Consider the following 21,110-nt stretch of genomic DNA (forward strand, 5'->3'; position numbering starts at 1 on the left):
GCAGTAGCGTGTGCAGAAATAATCAGGTGGTGAGGAGAGTCGTGTAGTCACCAGCCAAGAGAGAGATATACTTTATGGCTTTCTAACTAGTCCACGACACACAGAGTCACTTTCCAATTCGACGTTGCATGAAATATGAACATGTTAGTTATTATCGGTGATGGTGACAAAGAGAGCATAGTTGAATGAAGGGGAGAGACAACTGTACCGCCAACCATACAATCTGTGGTGGGGAACAGGTTTGCTTAGCCAGGGTGAGGTTATTCCATGCGTGTTTGGTCTATTAATGTGGTATTCCTGTGTCGTCACTCACAAGTTCGGCCGGATATTTTGGCTAGTGTGTACAAGGTCGAGAGTTCACCTTGTTAAGTAACGTCTTTTTTTTTTAATTAATTGGATGACTGTTTAGTGTTTAGGATTGTGTAGTTAAGTGTTTTGGAGGGGGGGGGGTACTGGTGTTGTGACGTATGGGAGTACAGATTAAGAATTCCGTGTTATGGATACAACTTGTTCAGATCCTCGCGTGGTGTGAGGCAGGTAAAGGTGTCACCAGGTTTTGGGTTATAGTCAAGTAACTGGTATTATGTGTAGGTATGTGTGGGGCGGTGTTCTAGTGGCTAAGTTTCTAGTTCAGTGGAACATTGGAGACAAAGTTGTTGGTGCGCGGTAAGAGAGCAAGTGTGTGCAATTGTCTCCAGATGTCACCAGAAAATGGCCTCCACTACGAGATTCGTGCGGTGAATAATATGAGTGCTTGGCTGTGGTGACGCCGAGAGGTGCATCATCATGGCGGCCACCGTGCAACGATAAGGTATAATATTAGCTCACCCGCCCACTGTTAGAAGTGACCCATACTGCTGGTGGAGGTGTGACCGCTGATACTGGTGAAGATGTGGCCACACCACCTCTGGTACTGGTGATGTGGCTTTACTACCGCTGTTACTGCTGGAGATGTGGCCATACCACCGCTGCTACTGGTGGAAATGTGGCCACACCACCGCTGCTGATGCGTAACGCTCAGTCATTATCAGTGGTGGGCGTGACACTTTACATCTCTCGCTCATTATGCGTCCGCCCATTATACTCGCCCGCCCTTCATACACTCATGATATGCACATATATAGCAGTGAATCGTCGTACTGTGCATGTATGCTTACCTGCTCATCTAACTTACCTGCCCAGTCGCCTAAATACCTGCATATAGTTACCTGTTCTCACGCGACATCTCCGGCACCTCCCAACACACCTGGCTCCAGCACTATGTAGAAATCTTATCCCTTATTGGCCGTATCACCACAACCCCTCTCCCCCCCCCTCCTTAAGACACACCAACCCCCACACATCACACCCCCCTTTACCCCTCCTTAAGGCACATCCTGCACACCCTCCATAAGGCACATCCTCTGCTCTGGTGGTCTTCACGCTCATTAGACACACCGAAATGTTCTGTGTAGCCTCAATAACGGGAAGAACGATATGTATTTAGTCTTGTTTACTGCGGCGCGTGCTGGCTGTCTGGGAGGAGGGGCAGGAGGAAGAAGAGGAGGAGGGGGGGGGGTGTGTTAGGGACCCACTGCTGCCCCATCACAGTAACTCGGGCACTCGTCACTCACTGGTCACTCTTCGACGGTAGAATAATGTAGTAAATCACGTGCGTTCTTGTGCATCGAACCGCTGTACCAGATAGTCACTCACTCACTCAGTCAGCCAACCACCCTGCCACTCTGTCAGTCATTTACTTAGCCAGCCAGCCAGTCAGTCATCCCGCCAATCATATGCCGTTTAGGTAGGCAGACAGGCATGTAGGCTGACTGGCTACTTGGATGGTTTTAGGTCCATCTGTCGTGTCAAGGTGCCTGTCCGTCTCATCTATCCGTCTGTCCTTCCATTCCTTCTTCTGTGTTAGGATAGAATACATGTCTGCCCCCCCCCACTCTCTCTCTCTCTCTCTCTCTCTCTCTCGCCTGTGTGTGTGTGTGTGTGCGCGCGTTTAGAGATGATCTTGCGGCAGGAAGAAACGGATTATAACTCATTTTTATCTTGTTAACATCTGATTGTGTTTGTTTTCCTTCAAGTTAAATTCATCTGTTAATACTTGTTTGTTTGTTTTGATTCGATATCGTCTTGTAATTATCTCTTCCTTGTGTTTGTTTTTATTGTTTCACCTCATTTGTTATCTGTGTTTGTTTTGTTGATAGCAGGCTCGTTTGTTTGGTCTGTACACATCTCTACCTGTCAGTTTGATTCAAATGTCGAGGTCGATACTGTTGAATTTAATCTCGGTCGATTAGTTGATGGTTTGAGGTCGAGGTCTGGTCTTGTGACGGTCGAGTGATGTGTTAATTGAGCTCTTGTGACGGTCGAGTGATGTGTTAATTGAGCTCTTGTGACGGTCGAGTGATGTGTTAATTGAGCTCTTGTGACGGTCGAGTGATGTGTTAATTGAGCTCTTGTGACGGTCGAGTGATCTGTTAATTGAGCTCTTGTGACGGTCGAGTGATCTGTTAAATGAGCTCTTGTGACGGTCGAGTAGTAGTATTAGTTAGATGGACATGGGTGCAGCAGAAGGAGGAGCAGCAGTAGCAGGAAGGAACAACAGTAGCGGCAGGAAGGAAGGGAGGAAGGGAGGGGTCAGGGCAGTCAGTAGCAGTGGAGGGAAGAGGCGGTAATGGTGTGGCGTGAAAGAGTGCGAGCGACCATTACCAAATTAGCGGTGCATGAGGACAAAGTGGCAGCCACATCAGTGTTGCCTCTATGGACGCCTCTGCCACCACCACGACTACTACTACCATCATCATCATCATCATCATCATTATTATCCATGTTTGAAATTTGTTAATGGATTATATTTCTCTTTTCGTGGCCTCTTGTGGTCTGTGTGGCTGGGTGTTGACCAGTGTAGAAGCTCTCAAAGTAAACTGACTCGGTGACATCTTGTAGTGGTCTTGTGGGAGGGGGGGGGCGTCTGTTGGTGTGGTCTTGAAATTAGTTCATCTTTCAGTTTTCAAGAATTTCACACAACTTGGTGCAAATGGTGATTGGATGGTGTGAAGGGGTGATGGTGGTGGTGAAGATGGAGGTTGTGATGGTGGTGGAGGGAGGGAGATAAGATGAAGGAGACGTCAGGTGTAAGTGAACAGCATGTAGTTTATGGCAGCTCTCACACCAGGGAGAGGGAGGGCAGCGTTCAACACCGGTAGTTATTACCCAGGGGAGAGCCACTTCCTCTCTCTAGCTACGCCCTCGCCCGCCCACCTGCCTCACGCCCACCCTCTACCCCACACTTTGTTTCCCTCACCTACTCTCTGATACACACGCTCACCCCCACCCCGTCCCAATTACTTACCTGGGTGCTTCGCTTCCGTTCAAAAATTTTAACAAACGGAACGGAAGCAATCCAGAAGTTGTCAGCATGTATCTATAAGAACCTTAATTGATCACTTAGCTCCCAATACATTAATAAATAATTTTGTATTGTTTTTGGACGATTTCATTAACTGTAATTTCCTGTATGTACTTTCTGATTTGTTTGTATTGGTTAGAACTGTCCGTCACTGTGGGGTCGGCGTCGTAACCAACTTAGGTCTCGCAAGGTGCCCATTCCAGCTGGGTCGACTGGGGGTTGCCCTGGGCGACATATGTATCCACTGGGCCACCACACACACCATTTACCCCCTAGCCAAGGTCTACCTGATAATGAACCCTCCCGCCAGTGGCCTTCAGTAATTTGGCGAAGATAAAAAAAAAAAGATAATCTGAGGAGCGCCGATGCATGACATGTTTTTGTTCTGTGTTGACCAGGGCCGCGACCCACCACATAACGCTGACTAGTTAACACATCCACACACACTTTAGGAGTCACTGGTGAGAGCTGCTGCAGTTTAGGAACAGGAACACGTTGATAGATAGATATATAGATCGATAATTATTCAGTCCATGCAGTGTATGAAATGATAAAAATGATGACCAGGCTACGAAGAAAAATGTATAATCAGTGTTCCCTCACATACATTACCGTGAAAGTGTTCCTCGTTGCTGCCTACAGTGTGGTATATGATGACTTTACAATGTAGGTTTCCCGTCAGGTGGCCAGCAGGGGCGTGGAAGGAAAGTGAGCGTGTGTTTAGTTTTCAGTTATGGTGGGCGTGGCTGTTGACGGTGATGCTGTGGGGGGCCTCCTCCTCTTTCTCTCATATATTGTACCTGCCCTCCTCACCTCTCCTCTCCCACGTATCTTAGAAGAGTGTGTGTGTGTGTGTGTGTGTGTGTGTGTGTGTGTGTGTGTGTGTGTGTGTGTGTGTGTGTGTGTGTGTGTGTGTGTGTGTGTGTGGTTCTCCAAATACCGCAAGGTTAAGGTATAAGTGTCAAGTATCCTCAGTATTTGCTGCGGTTCCTGTGTCGGTATAGATTGGTTCTTGTAATAAGTGCTTGTGGAGTGTTTGTGGTCCCCGTTCACTATAATTGTGGTAGATGTGTGTGGGTAAACGCCGGTGATGGGGGGGGTAAGTGTGTGGCCGTGTGATAGCCGGTGGTTGTGTGTGAAGTGTGTTAGACTACGGAGGTAATGGTGGGGTGTGTGGGTAGGTTAATGTTGATTGATGTTTTGGGTGGGTGGGTGGTGGATGTTGAATGGGTGGGTGGGTGGTGGGTGTAAGTGAGTGGGAAGGTAAGTGGGTGGGTGGGGTGGGTGGAACCTGGTCGTTTCAGGGGCTCGCGTGATGGTAATTAGTTCAGCAGAGGAGATTGGCCTCTGGATCATCCTCCTTGACCCCCCCTCCCTTACCCCTCATACCAGACCTTCATTACCCTAGTCTTTCTCCCAGACCACCACCACCCTTCACCATACCCGGCCTTCCTACCAGATCACCATCACCCTAACCTTGTATGTACATCTGGACGTTATACAATAGTTACATTATATTACACCCACGTACTCAGCAAGTCAGTCAGCCCGCCATCTACTGCCTCCGTCTCCATTTCTTCAACTTTCGCTTCGTCCTTTACAAAATAAAAAATGACGGGGATTGGGGCGGGGCGGGGCGGGGCAGGACGGGGCAGGACAGGACCTGGAATCCCTGCCATAGATGTGAGGATCAGTGTAAACTAAGGTGGTGGTGAGTGAAGCCTTGTGAGACATATAACTCTTAACATTTTATAGGTCGTGTCTCTGGGCACCTCGGCAGCAGCGTGAGGCCTCTTGTCTTCAGTTTCTCTCCTCCCCCCCCAAGGTCCTGTTCTCGGAGAAGAAAAAAAAAGTTTAGATTAATTATAATATATCGGCGTGAGTTATTAAGTGGTAAATAATTCTTTGTGGTTCTTTGTAGTTTGTGTTAAGATTATCACCGTGTAGGTCACCAGATACTCGGTATAGCGACCAGAGTAAACGTCGTTGATTGAATTGTCTTCTCCACTAAAGTTTCTCTTTCTTGGCCGTGTTGTGAGGGCCGGGGTGTGGTGCCTCACGCCCTCTTCCAGTACTCCAGACACCACCTCAACTGCTCACTATATTAATTATTTTCAGTATGGTGATAATATTAAGTATCTAGGCTGAATAACATATCGACATCATCTTATTTATTGTCGCTGTGAGAGTTAGTGTGATGGTACTGACAGGAACCCACACACACACTGTATAATGTCCACCCCCCCCACCTCCGCCTCCCCCAATAGCTCGGATATATGCCCACTAGGTCTGATAGTTAATTCGTGTTCCGTTTTTGTTATTCTCCTCACCATCGTGTTAGCTGATGGATATAGCGGAGGGATTAAAAGCTTTGTATAGTCACCAGCTCCTCAGTAAACAGTAGGTGGTGAGGAGACTTTGCTGTAAATATAATAGACTTGTGTTTGTATTATATTGATGACAGAAAAACTTGAACTTGTGATCATTTTTCATTCCCCTGTTCTTATAATACCCGCTGTACAGTTCTGTGTAATTAACTCTTTGCAGTATTATGTGGATTGGTGTTACTTGCCGCTGTTATTACATTCACAATAGAGTTTGTGCTTGGCATTATGGAGGTGATTACGTCTTCAAAAAATAAATACACTTGGCTTTTCGAGGTGGTGTGGGGGGAGGAGGGGCGGCTTGGAGGTGTGGAGGGGAGGGGGGTTCTAGTGCGCCTTAATGCACTCCCTTGTTTCAGGTTTGTGTGTCTGTGTGTGGCGTATGGCTCCTGACCTTTGCTTGTGCTGACCTCGATACCAGCCTCTGTCAATACTCTGATTTGCTTACTGTGGCGGCTTTCATCTTTCACGTTAAATCGTCCTCCCTCCCTCCCTCCCCCCCCCCTTCCTCACCCCCATTCGGCTAGTGATCCCCTGAGCTTCCCTATAATTAAGGTAAAGTGTTCACTGTTAACTACATATGTTTGTCATTAACCTGAGGATCATACACAGTGAGGAGGGAGGGGTACAGAGGTGTTAATATTTCACCTGTGTTCTATTTAACGCTCAGTTTTTTACCTCAGTCCTGCGTGGATTAATATGGAATTAAAAGGTAGAGCTCTGTTTGTGGGTGCGTGTGCTCGCGCGCATGCACCACTACAAGAGACAAGGACATATTGTGGTGATAATTGGTGGGGAGCGCCATGAGGTGGGTGTTGTTGTGGTATAAGATTAAGGTAAGGTATTGGGTGTTTAGTGAGAGAGGGTCTTTGTAGTAGTAGTGACGTAGGAGGGACCACGGCTTACCCCACACACCTCGTGACCTGTACCACCACCAGCAGTAGACAGGGTCGTTAAAGCACAGGTGAAGGTGACCTGTTTCCGTCAGGTGTGTAGTCGTTCGCCTTGACACAGATCCATGGTGGTGGGTGGAGGCAGGAAACCAAGAGCTGTGTTGGGAGGGTCTTGGCCTCACTGGGGTACACATGCCCAGTGTTACGTGGTCATGCAGCCCCTCATACCCCTACCCCCTCATCCCCCTCCCTTAGCCCTTCCCCCCCCCGCCCCACAATGCCGAGCTTGACAAGGTTCACTTCATGCTCCCTCATTATAGTGACAAAGATTCCGCTCTTGCATGCTGCTCTGTGTATTCCTCTGGTGTTTTTGTTTATCCAAGTTAACTTATTACTTGTGAAATTACTCTGGATGACCCACTAAGTGTATCATTTATAGAGCAGCCTTCACAGAGGACTCCCCCACACACAACTTAACTCACCGTCCGTCACTTTCCCGTCTAGCCTCACCTAGTTCTTTGTGCACACGTTTTGCACCACTTTGTTTTGTCCTAGTTTTTGAGTTTTCTCTGCCTCACAAAGTTGAGAGTAAAAATATTATAAAAAATAACAGTTAGATCAGAAAATACTAATACTTTTATGTCTGTGTTGCTAATAAAAGTAACGTAGTGGTACCATGCATGACTGAAGGTACCAGTAGAGATGGTATGTGCTGTGATGTGGTAACTGTGTCTCTCCATGATGTTGTGGTACCGTTAACTGTGTACCTCCACCATGGTCTTGTGGTAGCGTTAACTTCCTCTCCATTCATCTTGTTTAAATAATGATGCAATAAAGAATTCTCGGAAAGTTGTGTTCTCGGTAAAGCCACTTATGAGCCACCCTGTACTGAAGGGAGGGTTAGGTTAGAGTGAGCGCCCTGAGTCTCCACAGATGCCTCACTAGGAGCGCCTCTCAACTGCTCGCTTTGTTCTCCCACACATAGTCGCCGCTGCAGGAACTTAAACTAAAAATATTTAAAGGTAATTAATAGGTTAGTAAGGTACCAACAATGTAATTACACTTTATAAACTTTTAAGGTTCATTTACATTATATAAGATGGATGATATACTTTGGTATTATTGTCCCATTAAATAAATTGTTATTCTTATTTAATTCTTATTTACCCCCCTTGGCTCCATCTCCCCCGGCCCCCTCCCTACTCCGTCCGTAAAGCTCAGGATGTTTATGTTATCAACGCGTCATGCAATGTTCAGTGAATTCATGTAGTGAACTTGACACATTAGTTGTATATGTGATGGAGGTGTGTTTGTTTGTTTGTTTGTTTGTTTGCACCTGTCTAACCATCGCTCTATGGAGATGTCAGAGGTATATATTAAAAAGGTGTTATGGTTTGACCTTATCCCATGGCAGGTGTTACTGATTTTAACTAACGTACGGTATAAGAAACTCGACCAGGTGTGACTCTATCATTAAGTGCAATTTGTGATGGTATCTTCCCGTTATTAAAGTAATTTATGAGAAGATAATTATTATTGTCTCTGAAAGTATTGTTATTTTTTTTTACAGTAATTGTTATATTTGCTGTTTTACTCTGTTTATTACGTGTGTGTATTACTGTGTTTATGTGAAATATATACCGTATGTGTGTCTGTCTGTCTATCCATCTTTCCATCTATCTATCTATCTATCTATCTATCTGTCTGTCTGTCTGTCTGTCTGTCTATCTAGCTATCTGTCTATCTAGGTATCTATCTATCTGTCTATCTATCTATCTATCTATCTGTCCATCTATCTATCTATCTATCTTGTACTGTAAGTTAGTAGCGTCGATACAATAAAGGCAAGAGTCTGTATATGTATTTAATCGCACAAACAACCAGGTGAATTTCGAAGCGTCTGTTATAGCGGCCACCAGTCACTTCTTAACCGCCCGCGTGTTATTGTAGGATGTCGTTACCTCCGGGATGAGCCACAATTTGTCAGGCTTATGTTAGGGAATTTAGAACGTTGTTTAAGTGGTTTACCGAGCCATTGAGGCGTGGTGGGGGTCGACCATTACCTGGGTGGTGAATGACGGGGTTCACGAGCTGGAAGAGACCTAAGCTGATCCCGTGTATAGGGCGACACGTTCACGGCGGCGGTGTGTTGTGAGGGCTTCTTCCACCAGGGACGAGTTTTACCTGTCACTAGCTACCTGAGAGGTCACTAACGAGGAAAGGTGTATTGTAATTGATGATGATATTTTTATTATTGTTTTTGTTTATTATTATTATTATTATTATTATTATTATTATTATTACCGGGTATTATTATTAACGTTGTAGTAGTAGTATTTGATAGGGTAAAACAAAGTAAAACCACAAAAGTCTTGGAAAAAAAACCAACCAGAGATGTTCAAATTCTTAAATATCTCGAAAGGCATCTGGAAGCTGTAGTGTTAACGAATTTACGAGTTACTTAAGGCAATAGAGGGCGTTTGTGACAAGCCTGGGTACTTGTTTAATGCTGTGTGATGTTTTAGAATATTTTATGTGTGAAGATGTTAGTTATGAAGGAACAAAATTTAATGATAAAGTAAGAACAATTATAGTGGGAAGGTAGATGCTGCTGCTGCTCTTATTACCGATAGTAAGGAGGCGTCACAAAAACTGGTCGGCAAACTAGTGGAAAAAGGAGAAGATTGCTTGGTATGAGTTAACGCTGTAAAGACGGAAGTAATTGTGGCTTCCAGAATTGAAAGTAAATTCTGAAATTCAAGTTTTAGCTGACAACAAGGGCCTGGGGGGGGGGAGATGATGACCATTTATGTATATAGGAAAGTAACTTAAGAGTTGAAGTGATAGTTGAGAGAGAAATCAATACACAAATAAACTGAAAAAATACAGTACAGGAATTGATAATCTTAGTTTGGGTAAGAGATTGATATCGGTATTGTTGTAGGGGTCAGCAGCTTTGAGACTTACAGCAGATGCCAGGAGGAGGTTAAGAGGCCTTTGGGATGTGGTGCACAGGAAAATGATAACGATGTATTAGACTAGGATATATTATTATATATTATTTACATGTATCGCTCGTGTTTTGAGTGGTGGGGACACACAGGTACAGGTAGCGGACTTTAGGAGATGTTTTAATTTGTTTATTAATATTAGGAATAAATATGCATCTAATAAATTATAATGTGGAAAATAGTAAGATTAGATTTAGCATTAGATAAATTCTTGTCAGTATGTAGAATAAACTGTTTTTTTTAATCTTTTTGTCTTTGGTTACAATATAAAAGTTTAACTGTTTCCTATGAATTTATTGATCTATTAACGAATTTCTATGTTCTGTGTGAATTAAACTGTCAAGACACGAACACTTTATTTTATTATTATTTAATTTGATGTACAGTGTTGTGATGGTAACCCAATTTTATTTTCACGAACTTATATACTGAGTGATTGTTACGTGTGTGTGTGTGTGTGTGTGTGTGTGTGTGTGTGTGTGTGTGTGTGTGTGTGTGTGTGCGCGCGCTTCATCAGGATACATGAAGGAGTTGTGGAAGATACTAACACGGAAAAATAGACAGTGACGTTACTTTCAACTCTTGGAAGACAAACGAACATCTGACTACATAAACACGTAATTACACTACAACTGTTTAACTATACCTCCCCCCCCCCTCCCGCTACACACCTCACACACCAGGATGACGATGGCTTAAGAAAACTGTACTATGTCTTATGTCTTATATTGTTTTTAATCTACTACATAGTGGAAAGTGTTCGGATATTTTTAATCATGTCATTACGTTGTGGAGAGTATTCTTTTAGAGTGTTCGGATATTGTTTTTAATCATGTCTTAATGTTGGACAGGTGTAAGACTTAAGGCAGAACGTAAAAATGTCACTGGTCGCTACACACGGTTGGATAACATCGGTAAAAACCTAAGTCAAGGATGTAAAAAATAACGATCCGTGATATGTTGACGAGCTATGATGCAAAGTTAAACTACTGCTCTTTTAGATCAGTAAATGTTATTGTTGACAGTGATGAAAAACGGCGTCAGTGTGTATGTTTTCAGATACATTATAATTATACCCTGAGGTCCTCTCCTACGCCTCACCTTTCTCTCTCTCTCTGGACCCACAAAACCTGGGCTAAAGATTCACAAATATTCAATAAACTTAATTTTCCTCTTAGATGTAAGTTATAAGAGTGTAATGATCTGGTCGTAGGTGTTAAAGTGTGTCTTATAACCAGGTGTGTAGATGCCACCTGTCGTTCACTTACATTGTTAATTCCCATACTTCAGAAACATACAAGTTGGTTGATAGTAATTTACGGATACCGAGAGTTGGTTGACAGTGTAGTTGTCGTCAGGGGATACTATTTAATTCACGAAAAATATTTATTGTTTATGGTTGGTGGTGTTTGTGTGTGGTGAGCGAAATTTTATGGCGTCTCAGATTTACTCGTGGAATGAAAGGTAATATTGATCTAAAATATACTGTTAACGCTTTTTTAATTTACGCTCGCTTAAGATCTAACCTTAAGGTGTGCGTTTTGTACAGGTGAGAGTGACACCCTCGGCACACATACACGCCCACACATACACATATGCTAGGCAGCTTCTCTAACCTCATAAGTACACAACCCTCCTGACTTCATAAGTACAAAGCCCTTGACCTCACACATACCCTCCACACCTCATACGCACACGGCCCCTCCTTCCCCGCAGATAACCCACCAAACGTGTCGTCAGCTTACCTTTGCTTCTTAAGGTACATTCCTCACCAGCTGTAGGACGGGTAGGTGTTAGGCCTGTGGTAGGTCCTGCCTTAAGATCCAGGTAGGAGAGAGAAGTCTAGGCGGCCGTCGTACCATTCCCCTTCCCATAACTATCAGATCATGTCTTTCAGGTGAGTTGTTTAGTATTTACCTGGGTGTCTCCCCCACAGGTAGGCGGACACGGTCGTGTGTGCGTGTGTGGTGGTCAGTTTTGGCCTTTCTTGGGAGGGTGACGAGTGTGCGTGCAGTTCACAGATGCGGCATTTTGTGTGTTGAGTCCTGGCATGACACTGTGCTGTCCGGGTTAAGCGACTGGCTAGTGAACCACTGACCAAGAACCTCGGAACTGAATGCAGCTTTTGACACTGATGATGAATACTAGTGAGGGGGAGACTAGTGTGTGTGTGGCTGTGAGGCGCCATAGTGATACGTGTTGTGGTGATGTTGACGCGCCTCGGCAAGTAGACGCCATATCATGACTGAAGATGCCAGCCAAAATGACACGGTAAGAGACTGAAGTGTGGCATCTGTCTGCGGTGTGATCCAGTGTCGACGTCCTCCATCATGTACCGCCAGGGTCAAGTTGACAGTTGATTTACCCTCGATATATCTCTCTAACTTGCTGACGTAAACAAGTAGAATTATCACAGGATGTTCTGATGAGTCTTGGTAAGGCAGTTCTTTAATCATCGTCAGTTTATAATGCAGGTACTGTCAGTGCTGGGTATGGTGGTTGAATGCTTTGATGATAGGCACGGGACAGCTGGCCAAGGGAGAGAAAAGGAACAAATGTATCTGAAACGTTTAGTAATTATAAGCTTAAATGATCAGAGTTCCCCTAACCATCACGTTATTAACCTCGATCGTGAGTGGCGAGGTACTTGAGTCCGTCTACACCTTCCTCACCTGACCCCTAGTACAGCCTCACTTGTTGGCCTGGTTCACATAGACTCGCACCACTAGTAGTTGTTCATCAGATCACGTGTTGTGTGTCCTGGTGTTTATCTCCCGTCACATTTTTTTTACGTAAGTGAAATCTGAAACTTGTTTGTTTTTAAGTTCTTGTTATGTTAGTGTAAAGTGACTCGTGTGTGTCAGGCGGAGATGTGTACGTTCTCGAATACAAGTTGCCTCTGTGTGTGTGTGTCAGTCAAGAACGAAGAGTGATGGCAAGTATTGCTGTTGTGTGCTTATGTTTCAAGGAAATAGCAGTAAAATATCTTGAAGTGCATTTTCCTGTGATTTGTGGTAGAGTGTTGGTGGGCGAGGAGTGTGAGCGGCAGCTATGTGAAACTCACACCTCACACCACACCACAAACACCACATTTATCGTCACTCAGTCATGTCTCACGTGTATACCTTGCTTGCTCGGTTATTACTGCGTATTTCTCCGCCTCGTGTACACTGTGTTGGTCTGTGAGTTGTATTAATGTGTGAACAGATTGGGAACTACGCGCCCTTGATGTGGACTATGAAGGTGTTGACAAGCCGTAGGTAGTGAAGATTTGGGTTATTTTCCCCTAAGCCTGTAGGCACCAGTCATATTTGGAATTGTAATATTTAAGTGTATGGTGGTGATGTAATGTACTCAGGGCCACCACAATTTAGAATTACAAGTTGTTGGTATGTGATTGACGCTCTCGTAGGGTCGTTTCCAAGGAGGACAGGAGGAGGGTCTTCTTCCCCTGTGAAGTGTAAAGGCTCACAAGTAACATTATACTGATTCCTGTTTCTCCAGATCTTGTTGTTGAGCATTATAAAAAACAAAATCAGGTTTATATATATATGTGTGACTAAGGACATTTGTTGTAAGTCTTCTTATACTTGACATATACTAAATTTATTATGAGATGTGACTCGATGGCTTGCCACGCTACATTGTCTTGGCGACCATTGTGTGCGTGTACAGGTGTCGTAGTAGACTGGTGTGACTTAACGGGGACATGTGTTACAGGTGTTCAGCAGCAGGTGTTCCCATTGATCATGAGGATCCTGTGTGCCATTAACTACATAGGGCAGGATGTGACAAATGTGTAGCAGGATATAAAGCAGGTTTTCTCGTGTTACAGGTCAGATGAGGAGGAGAGCTCAGGGTCCAAGTATGGCCGAATGGAGTCGGCTGATGACAACATGCAGGACAAGGAGCGATTTGCCAGGTAAGAGGAGTCTACCGTTCTCTCATTATGAATCACAACAGATGATGGCTACTGTAGCAAAGCTCTCTCACCGGAATAGTTTAATGTGTGGCTAAGTTACCTCTTAAAGCACTCCATCCACCCCCCCCCTTTATCCCCACCACCACCCCTCACCTTACCCTCCACCACCACACGCACCAACACTGGCCACCCACCACCCACACACACTCACACTCGTAGCAGCCTTCGCTCAACACTCACGCACTCACAAGTGGAACACGCAGCATGACCCTCTAGCTTGGTCTTAAAGGACAGCTGGGCTTGGGATGTGTGCCTTATATATTAATTGTGTAAATAACCTGTTACCCTCAAGTGTGTGTGTGTGTGTGTGTCTTGAGCTAGCTACACCCTCCCCAGGTGGTGTCATCTACGCTACACTCGGGGACAGTTAACATTCCTCCGTGTTTTATTTTGTTTACACCTGTACTTTAGCTGCTACCTACCAGCTGATGCACCCCGCGGCTGCACGTCAACAACACTGTCTCTGAGGACACCAGGGAGACACACTACTGCACCCACACACACACACCCGGACAGACACACACACACACACACACACACACACACAGCTCTGGTTTACAGCCTTTTCCCTCTTTCATTTTGAATTAATTTTTCAGTAGCATGCGCCTGTTCTTATTTGATATGATTACTAATAATTAAAATCTGTTTTTCCTGATTTTTAAAAAAATATATATATTTTTTCGCTTGTCTGGTTTCTGCTTTCAGGTTAATATTCTTTGTTTTTATCCACGGAACATTTAATTTATCCGTATGTTAGGTGATTTATTTTCTGGCCAGTGTGTTTTATTTTGGGTGTGTGTGGTTGAGTGTTGTGGTGCAGGACGTGGCGTGAGTATCGTGGCTGCTGCTACGCTTCGTCAGGAGTGGCGGGCCAGGCTGTCACTTCGGGAGTCAGGGGGAATGGTCAGAGGAAAATTAGGGAGGGAATCAAGTCCTTCAAATGAGGGGAGGGGGGGGGCGGAGTCCCTCACACTAGGGGAAAACCAGAAAAATAACCCCTTTAGTGGAGGGGAGTCCAGGGAATTTACTGGTAAGTCTTGATATTTGTTTCTTGTACAAAGTGTGGAAGATGAGAGACCCGCACGACGGAGAACTAGACCATCTTCCTCGTGTGTCGTGGAGTGTTCCTGGTGGTGGCGGGTCAACAGCAGGAGTCGTCGTCGTGTGGAGGGGGGGGGGGTGGTTAACAGCTAATTTTAACATCATTATGGGTTCATGTTAACATTGTACGAGCTGGTCGACGACTTCGGAAGTGTTGAGGACAGGACGTGTGAGAGTAACGTAGTAGCGAGGCGCAGAGATATTGTACCGGGACTGAGACGAGGGTGAACTAAATTTATACTTGGCGCTGAGCTGCTGTGCTGTGGGGGGGATGATGTGTATGTTGTTGTATAATGAAGATCTGGTGGTTATCTTGTAAACTACACTACAGCATCCCTGGCTCATCCACCACCTTAATTCTAAATCTTCCCTCCCCCTCCCTCAGAACCCACCACACTCAACACACCCAGATACCTATTACACCCATCCCATCTCAGCCATAACCTCCTGCGTCTTAACCTTGGCGACACATGTCTCCCTCCATAAACTTAAACACTCCCCACAACCCTCGTCCTCTTCCTACAACTTTTCTTCTTCCTACTCCTCCTCTTTTTTCTTTACCTCTTCACCCATCTCCCTCCCCCCCCCTCCTATCCTCTTCCACCCACCCCAGCACCATCGCCGTTCTCGTTGTCGTTCTCAGGCCAACTCGCTGTCCAGCCTCGGCAACAACCACCCTTCATTACCCGCGTTGTCTTCAATATTGTCTACTGGTCCCCTGGGTCTCTCTGCCCGGGAACATGTCTCTTGTCAGTCACGGATACAATTCCAATCGACGTGGGACGTATTTTACTTCACAATTGGCCGTAGGGGGAAGGATTAAGTAGGTGGTTGGGTGATTATGATAGAATCAGTGGACATGTTAGCGGTAGACAGCGTGTAATTTGGAAGCGAGGAAGCTGTGCGGGTGACCAGAGGGAGTAAATTAGCGCAGCAGAGGGAGAGAGCTTGTGTTTACGGTTGACAGGGAGGTGATTGGTGATGGTGGTATTCGGCGCACAGTTGGCCGAATGCCTGCCAAAAATTGACAGGGAATTGACACCAAAAGTCGGCAATCATGCAGCTGTCTACAGCATTTGGGATAGTGTGTGTGTGTGTGTGTGTGTGTGTGTGTGTGTGTGTGTGTGTGTGACAACTTGTAAGAGGACTTAACACCTGACTGTCACTGAGGTACATTATGACTAGTGGTGCACCTCTCACCTGGGTAGGACGCAGGTAACATCATTACTCACCAGGTAGTGGATTACATTACCAGGAGCGAGCGTGGTTAATGGCGGGTCTACACTACACCATCTCATCCAGACCTAAGCACCGAGGTAACACAGGGGAGTGGTGTTAACGGAGGTAGAGCGGTTAAGTCAGTAGTGGTAATAACTGCAAGAGGGTGTTAGGTGGTGGTGGTGGTCATACACGCGTCAGTACAATATCCAATAATGACTTAACTTCTCCCCCCAAAACGTCAAATATTACAGCAGGAAGACCCGAGTGCTCTGGATCACTCCTGCCTGGCGTTAAATGGGATGACGTGCAGACTAAACAGATGTTGCTTCTTAATTCAATGCGATAAGATGAATTGACTGCGCTTGAATATTATTACTTGTATCTTTTAAATGGAAGGAATATTAACTCGTAGTTGGAAGGTGTGTCGACTATTGTGAGTGGTTGTAATTTCCTGCGGTGTAAGTTAGGGAGGGGGGTGAGGGTGAAGGAGGGACGTGTGGAGGGGGTGAGGGAGGAACGTGTAGTGGTAGTCAGGGGGAAGGGTGTACATATAAGGGGTGACCAGGGGGGTGTACAGGTAAAGGGTAGCCAGGGGGTGTTGTATACCTGTATAATCGTACACTGAGGACAGGTAGGTGGGTGGCGGGGTATGACAGGTGATGACTATCGCGAGCGTAATTATCGGGGCTGGTGACAGATAATCAGACGAGATAATTGGCGGTTTTTTTATTTCTTTTGTTTTCTCTCCACTAAAAAGTTGATCTGTGTGAATAATAAAAACCACTTGAAGTTGTAACGAGTGTTTTTAATTGGGAAGATGATGTCCCTGACCATTCAGTCTTCTGTGTTTTAGGAAGGTTTCATCAGGTTCACTGTATTACTCGGTTTATGATTGGTTGTTGTGGGGGTAGCCTTCAGATATCAGCCAATCAGATTACGTCGTGGTGGCAGCAGGAGACAGACGAAGCTCCTCGTGTTATAAGGAAGGTTCTTGTTATAACTCGTTTTAAAACTTCATGTTAACTGAAAACAAAATGTGTATTTATGCCTATTATGAGTGTAGTTATTGTAGATTTATGCCACAGCAGTAACACAAGAATATGTTTGTTTTTTATCAAGTGTGTGTGTGTGATGGTAGTTTAAGCTGTGGCTAATTGAGTTTTTTTGTGGTGGTAGTAGTATGTACACCTGTAGGAGTCATTAATTAGGATGTAGGTGTTGTGTTGACTGGTGCACCGCCTCTGGTTGTAAGGGAAGTATACTGTATATAGTCGTGATACGCCAAGTACTCTGGTGGTGATCAAATTGTGGTGGCACGAGCAGGTAAGTTTATTCAGGTAAGACTTCTTCATAATAGATGTTGGGCATGATGCTGAGTGTGAGGTGGTGACAGAGATGTGTTGATGAAGGGATCCCAAGACGGTGGCAAGGTGAGGTGTGTGTGTGTGTGTGTGTGTGTGTACAGTAGATCATGTATTTAGAATAATATAGGGTGAATTTACGTTCCATCTTCGGGGTAATGAACGGGACAACTCAGTCAAAGGAGTGGTGTGTGGGTGTGTGTGTAGGAGAGTAACTACTGGCCGGCGCTGGACCCATTTTACTGCTGGATTTTATTTTCAGGTCAAAATCATGCTATTTTTGAGGACCTGCATATTATCCGCACATTATATTAACGAGTAGCAAAGAACAGTTTGGGTGAGCCAGCCACTATTCCAGAGCAGGTCTCTCCATAAACATATATATTAGGAGTGTTGTGTGTTGTACAGAGCTTTCTGCTGCACTCTCTTGCACCTACAGAAAATTTCACTCAGCGGTCCCCCCTCTCTCCCTCTTTCTTCACCTCCCTTCCCTTTCCTGTTTTCACTTTGGACTCTCATGCCTAGATACTGAGTGAGGGGGAGGGGGGGGGACCATACTCTCCCTAGGTGTCACCGAATGACCCTCTCCCCCACCATCACCTGCATCGTTCAGTTTTTGTACAATGCACGATGGTAAAGTTTGCTGGAACTTGAGTGTGAGTGATCGGATGTCTGGAGGGTAGGAAGTAGTGACGGAGGAAGCCAGGCCAACAAGGAACCAGGCATCTGGTTGACCAAAGTGGTGGGAGGTACTGGTGCTGAGGGTTAATGACTTCATTAAGATGACGCAGCCGGAACGGTGAAGGCGAGGAGGAGGAAGAAGAAGAAGTTTGTGTAGCGAGCGAGGGTCCCCGGCACGGTGGGCGAGAGAGAATGCGGCCACCATCACGTACTGGATGATGGAGGCTCCAGGGGCAGCGCGGCTAATTAAACTATGGCGAGACCACTGGAAACAATCGGCCAGGGCGTCGCTCACTGGCAAATTGGCCGTGTTCGTGCGCTGCCTTAGTCCGCCGTCACGAGCGTCTTTTGGGAGGCAGGAGGCGTTAAACCCGCCTTGGTGTGTGCCAACTCACGGGTATTATGCGCTATGTAAACACTAGCACAAACCACCTCCTACCTGCCTCCTGGCCCACCTCCCTCTCCACCTCCTCCTGGTCCACCTCCTCCTCTTCCACTCTCCCCTCGCATTCTTTATCGTCGGGGCTGCTGCTTCCGCTCCAAGACTTCGCCCTCTTCACTCGTCCTTAACTAGCATATTCAGCCTCGAGAGAGTTAATTTGTACAATCTCTCTCTCTCTCTCTCTCTCTCTCTCTCTTCATCAACTTCACTTTATTGTGGGAAATTTTAGATGTTTTGCTGTGAAATTCATAATGACAATTAAAAGATTAATTCGATAGATTTACGGGGGTATTATTGTTTACATTTCTTCTGTATTTTAAGATCCCCGAACCTTTTGTTTGTTTGTTTGTTTGTTTGTTTAAGCAAGATTATGTAGAAATGTAGAGTTTGTTTGCGTTTGTAATTGTTGTCATCGTGGGACACTTTGTGATGAGGGCAACTAGTGTACACGTGAGGGTTATACTGTGTGTACCCTCATGAGTCCCCTCCTCGCCACCACCCTACACTCACCTCACTCACCTTGGTCACCTGGCCACGCCCCCCTAATACTATCTTACGGAGACTACCTGTTGGGTGCTTTATGCCTCTTTAACAGACACTGGTAGTGGTCTCTGGGGTGGTGTCAACAGAGAGATATGTGGTGGGAGGTCAGTCAAGATTGTGTTTACTCTAGCGTCGTGATGACCCTCTAGTGAACGTACAAGGCGACTCATTCAGACATACTGTACAGTAATGCATTATCACCATCAGTACCGTGAAGTAATCTGTCGGCCGTCAGTTCCAGATAGAGAAATAATTATACAAGAAAAGATTCATTTGATATTTTGAACATTAACGTCGATAGTTAGAAGTCAACTACTCTGTGTGTGTGTGTGATTGGAAAGCACTTCTACTGTTAGTGTACTCCTCATCGTTTTATTCAACTGCGGCACTGAGTTGAATCCAAAGTTCACTAGGACACAAATAACCTAGATCCATTCAGTGCCACTAACACACACACACACACACACACACACACACACACACACACACACACACACACACACACACACACACACTACCGGCTTCCATTACACCCAGTTACACCCACATATCTAATCACGCCCACGTTACCAGCCGCTAGTAACGGCCACATTATCAGCCGCTAGTCACGCCCGCACTATCAGCCGCCAGTCACGCCCACACTACCACCTGCGAGTAACGCCCACGCTATCAGCCGCCAGTGTCAGTGTACGTAATCATACAGGAACTATTAACCTTCCCTTGGAGTCACCACGTTGTTCATATTTTAGACAATGTAACCAGGAAATTGTGGGACCTTCCTTTGTGTTCGTCATTGATTTATTTCTCGATCCAGACAGTCTTTTTCCCATTTACAGTAGCCATATCCTCTCCCAGCAGTGCTCTCAGGCGTGGCGGAGTGCACACTCCCTATTTATCATTATTAAACACCAAAATTGAACTCTTAAAAAACTATTTTCATCGTTCACGACTATAGCCACTGACTTCCTCCTTACCTCCCCCTCCATACACACGGCCGGCGTCTCACTCTCTTCTTATTGTATAGTTAAGTCGTTTAGCTCTGACTTCCTTATTCATCGTGTATAAGGCGAGTCTAGGTTGTCACTTGGCTTTTGTATAACAATTGAGAAGCTACATGTCCCCCCCCCCTCTCTCCACCCATACAGTCCCCCAAACACTGTGGAGAAGGATTATGTCCTCCTTTGTCCCCCCTACCCCTCCTTCTATGTTCCCTTCACCCTGCCTTCCCTTCACCCTGCCCTCCCTTCACCCTGCCTTCCCTTCACCCTGCCCTCTCTTCACCCTGCCCTCCCCACTCTCCTACCTTTCTTTCTGTGCTTCCTCCTGGATATTACCTCTGTCACCCACACCAGCGTTTAATGATACATTTTCTCCCTCTCCACTGATTATTTTTCATTATTTCTTCAGTTATCATGTTGGCTATCTACCATCCTCACACGTTTAAATCTCGCCTGAGTGACATACAACTCTAATTGAAGTGTGCTCCTCCTCCTCCTTCACACCTTCCTCCACCTCTTCAGAAGCGGCATGTTAACTGTGTTGGAAGCAGAGCCTCATTGTGTCCATAGCCCCACCTCCATCACCTGGCAGTACCCGAGGCGTATAATACCTGCACACATGTGACTGACAGATGTAAATATTCCAGTACAGTCACAGACGTAGACCAGAATTAATATATTACTTTCTTGTCAGGAGACTTCTTTTAACTCCCATGGCTTGCGTTGACGGCTGTATAGTAGTGGGGCGCCCCGCTATTGTACATACATTATTTGTTATTATTCATTCAAATCATGACCTCCGCCTCATTGGTTCTTGAAACAGTAAAAATATCGAACTTTTTATTTCTTAATTTCGTGTCGTATTTTTTTTTAACTTGACTGTGGATGGTAGTGGCTGTTGTAGCTACTCTTAGTGTGGTATAGAAATGGCCAATTTCTGGTGCACCTGTATTTACAGAGTTCAGTTTTTTTTCAGTGTTGTGTGTGACGCGAGTTTAATCACCACTGTCAAGTAACATACACCAATCTTTTCCTCTAATCACTATCTAATCACGACCATTAAGTAGCATGTACACAACTTGTTTGCCTA

General features: G+C 45.3%; 1 protein-coding gene across 12 annotated transcripts in view; it reads left to right on the top strand.

Moving 5' to 3' along the window:
- The window catches only part of LOC121865405 (aryl hydrocarbon receptor nuclear translocator homolog), a 180,664-nt gene that overhangs the window by 94,799 nt on the left and 64,755 nt on the right, over positions 1-21,110 (top strand). For all 12 annotated transcript variants that reach the window (XM_042364770.1, XM_042364769.1, XM_042364771.1 and 9 more), the window contains one exon: positions 13,527-13,613. In XM_042364770.1, coding sequence (XP_042220704.1) covers positions 13,527-13,613 — 87 coding nt within the window. The remainder of the gene's footprint in view (positions 1-13,526; positions 13,614-21,110) is intronic.

This window comes from Homarus americanus, unplaced genomic scaffold, assembly GCF_018991925.1.
Source record: "Homarus americanus isolate GMGI-L3 unplaced genomic scaffold, GMGI_Hamer_2.0 scaffold25483, whole genome shotgun sequence".
NCBI lineage: Eukaryota > Metazoa > Arthropoda > Malacostraca > Decapoda > Nephropidae > Homarus > Homarus americanus.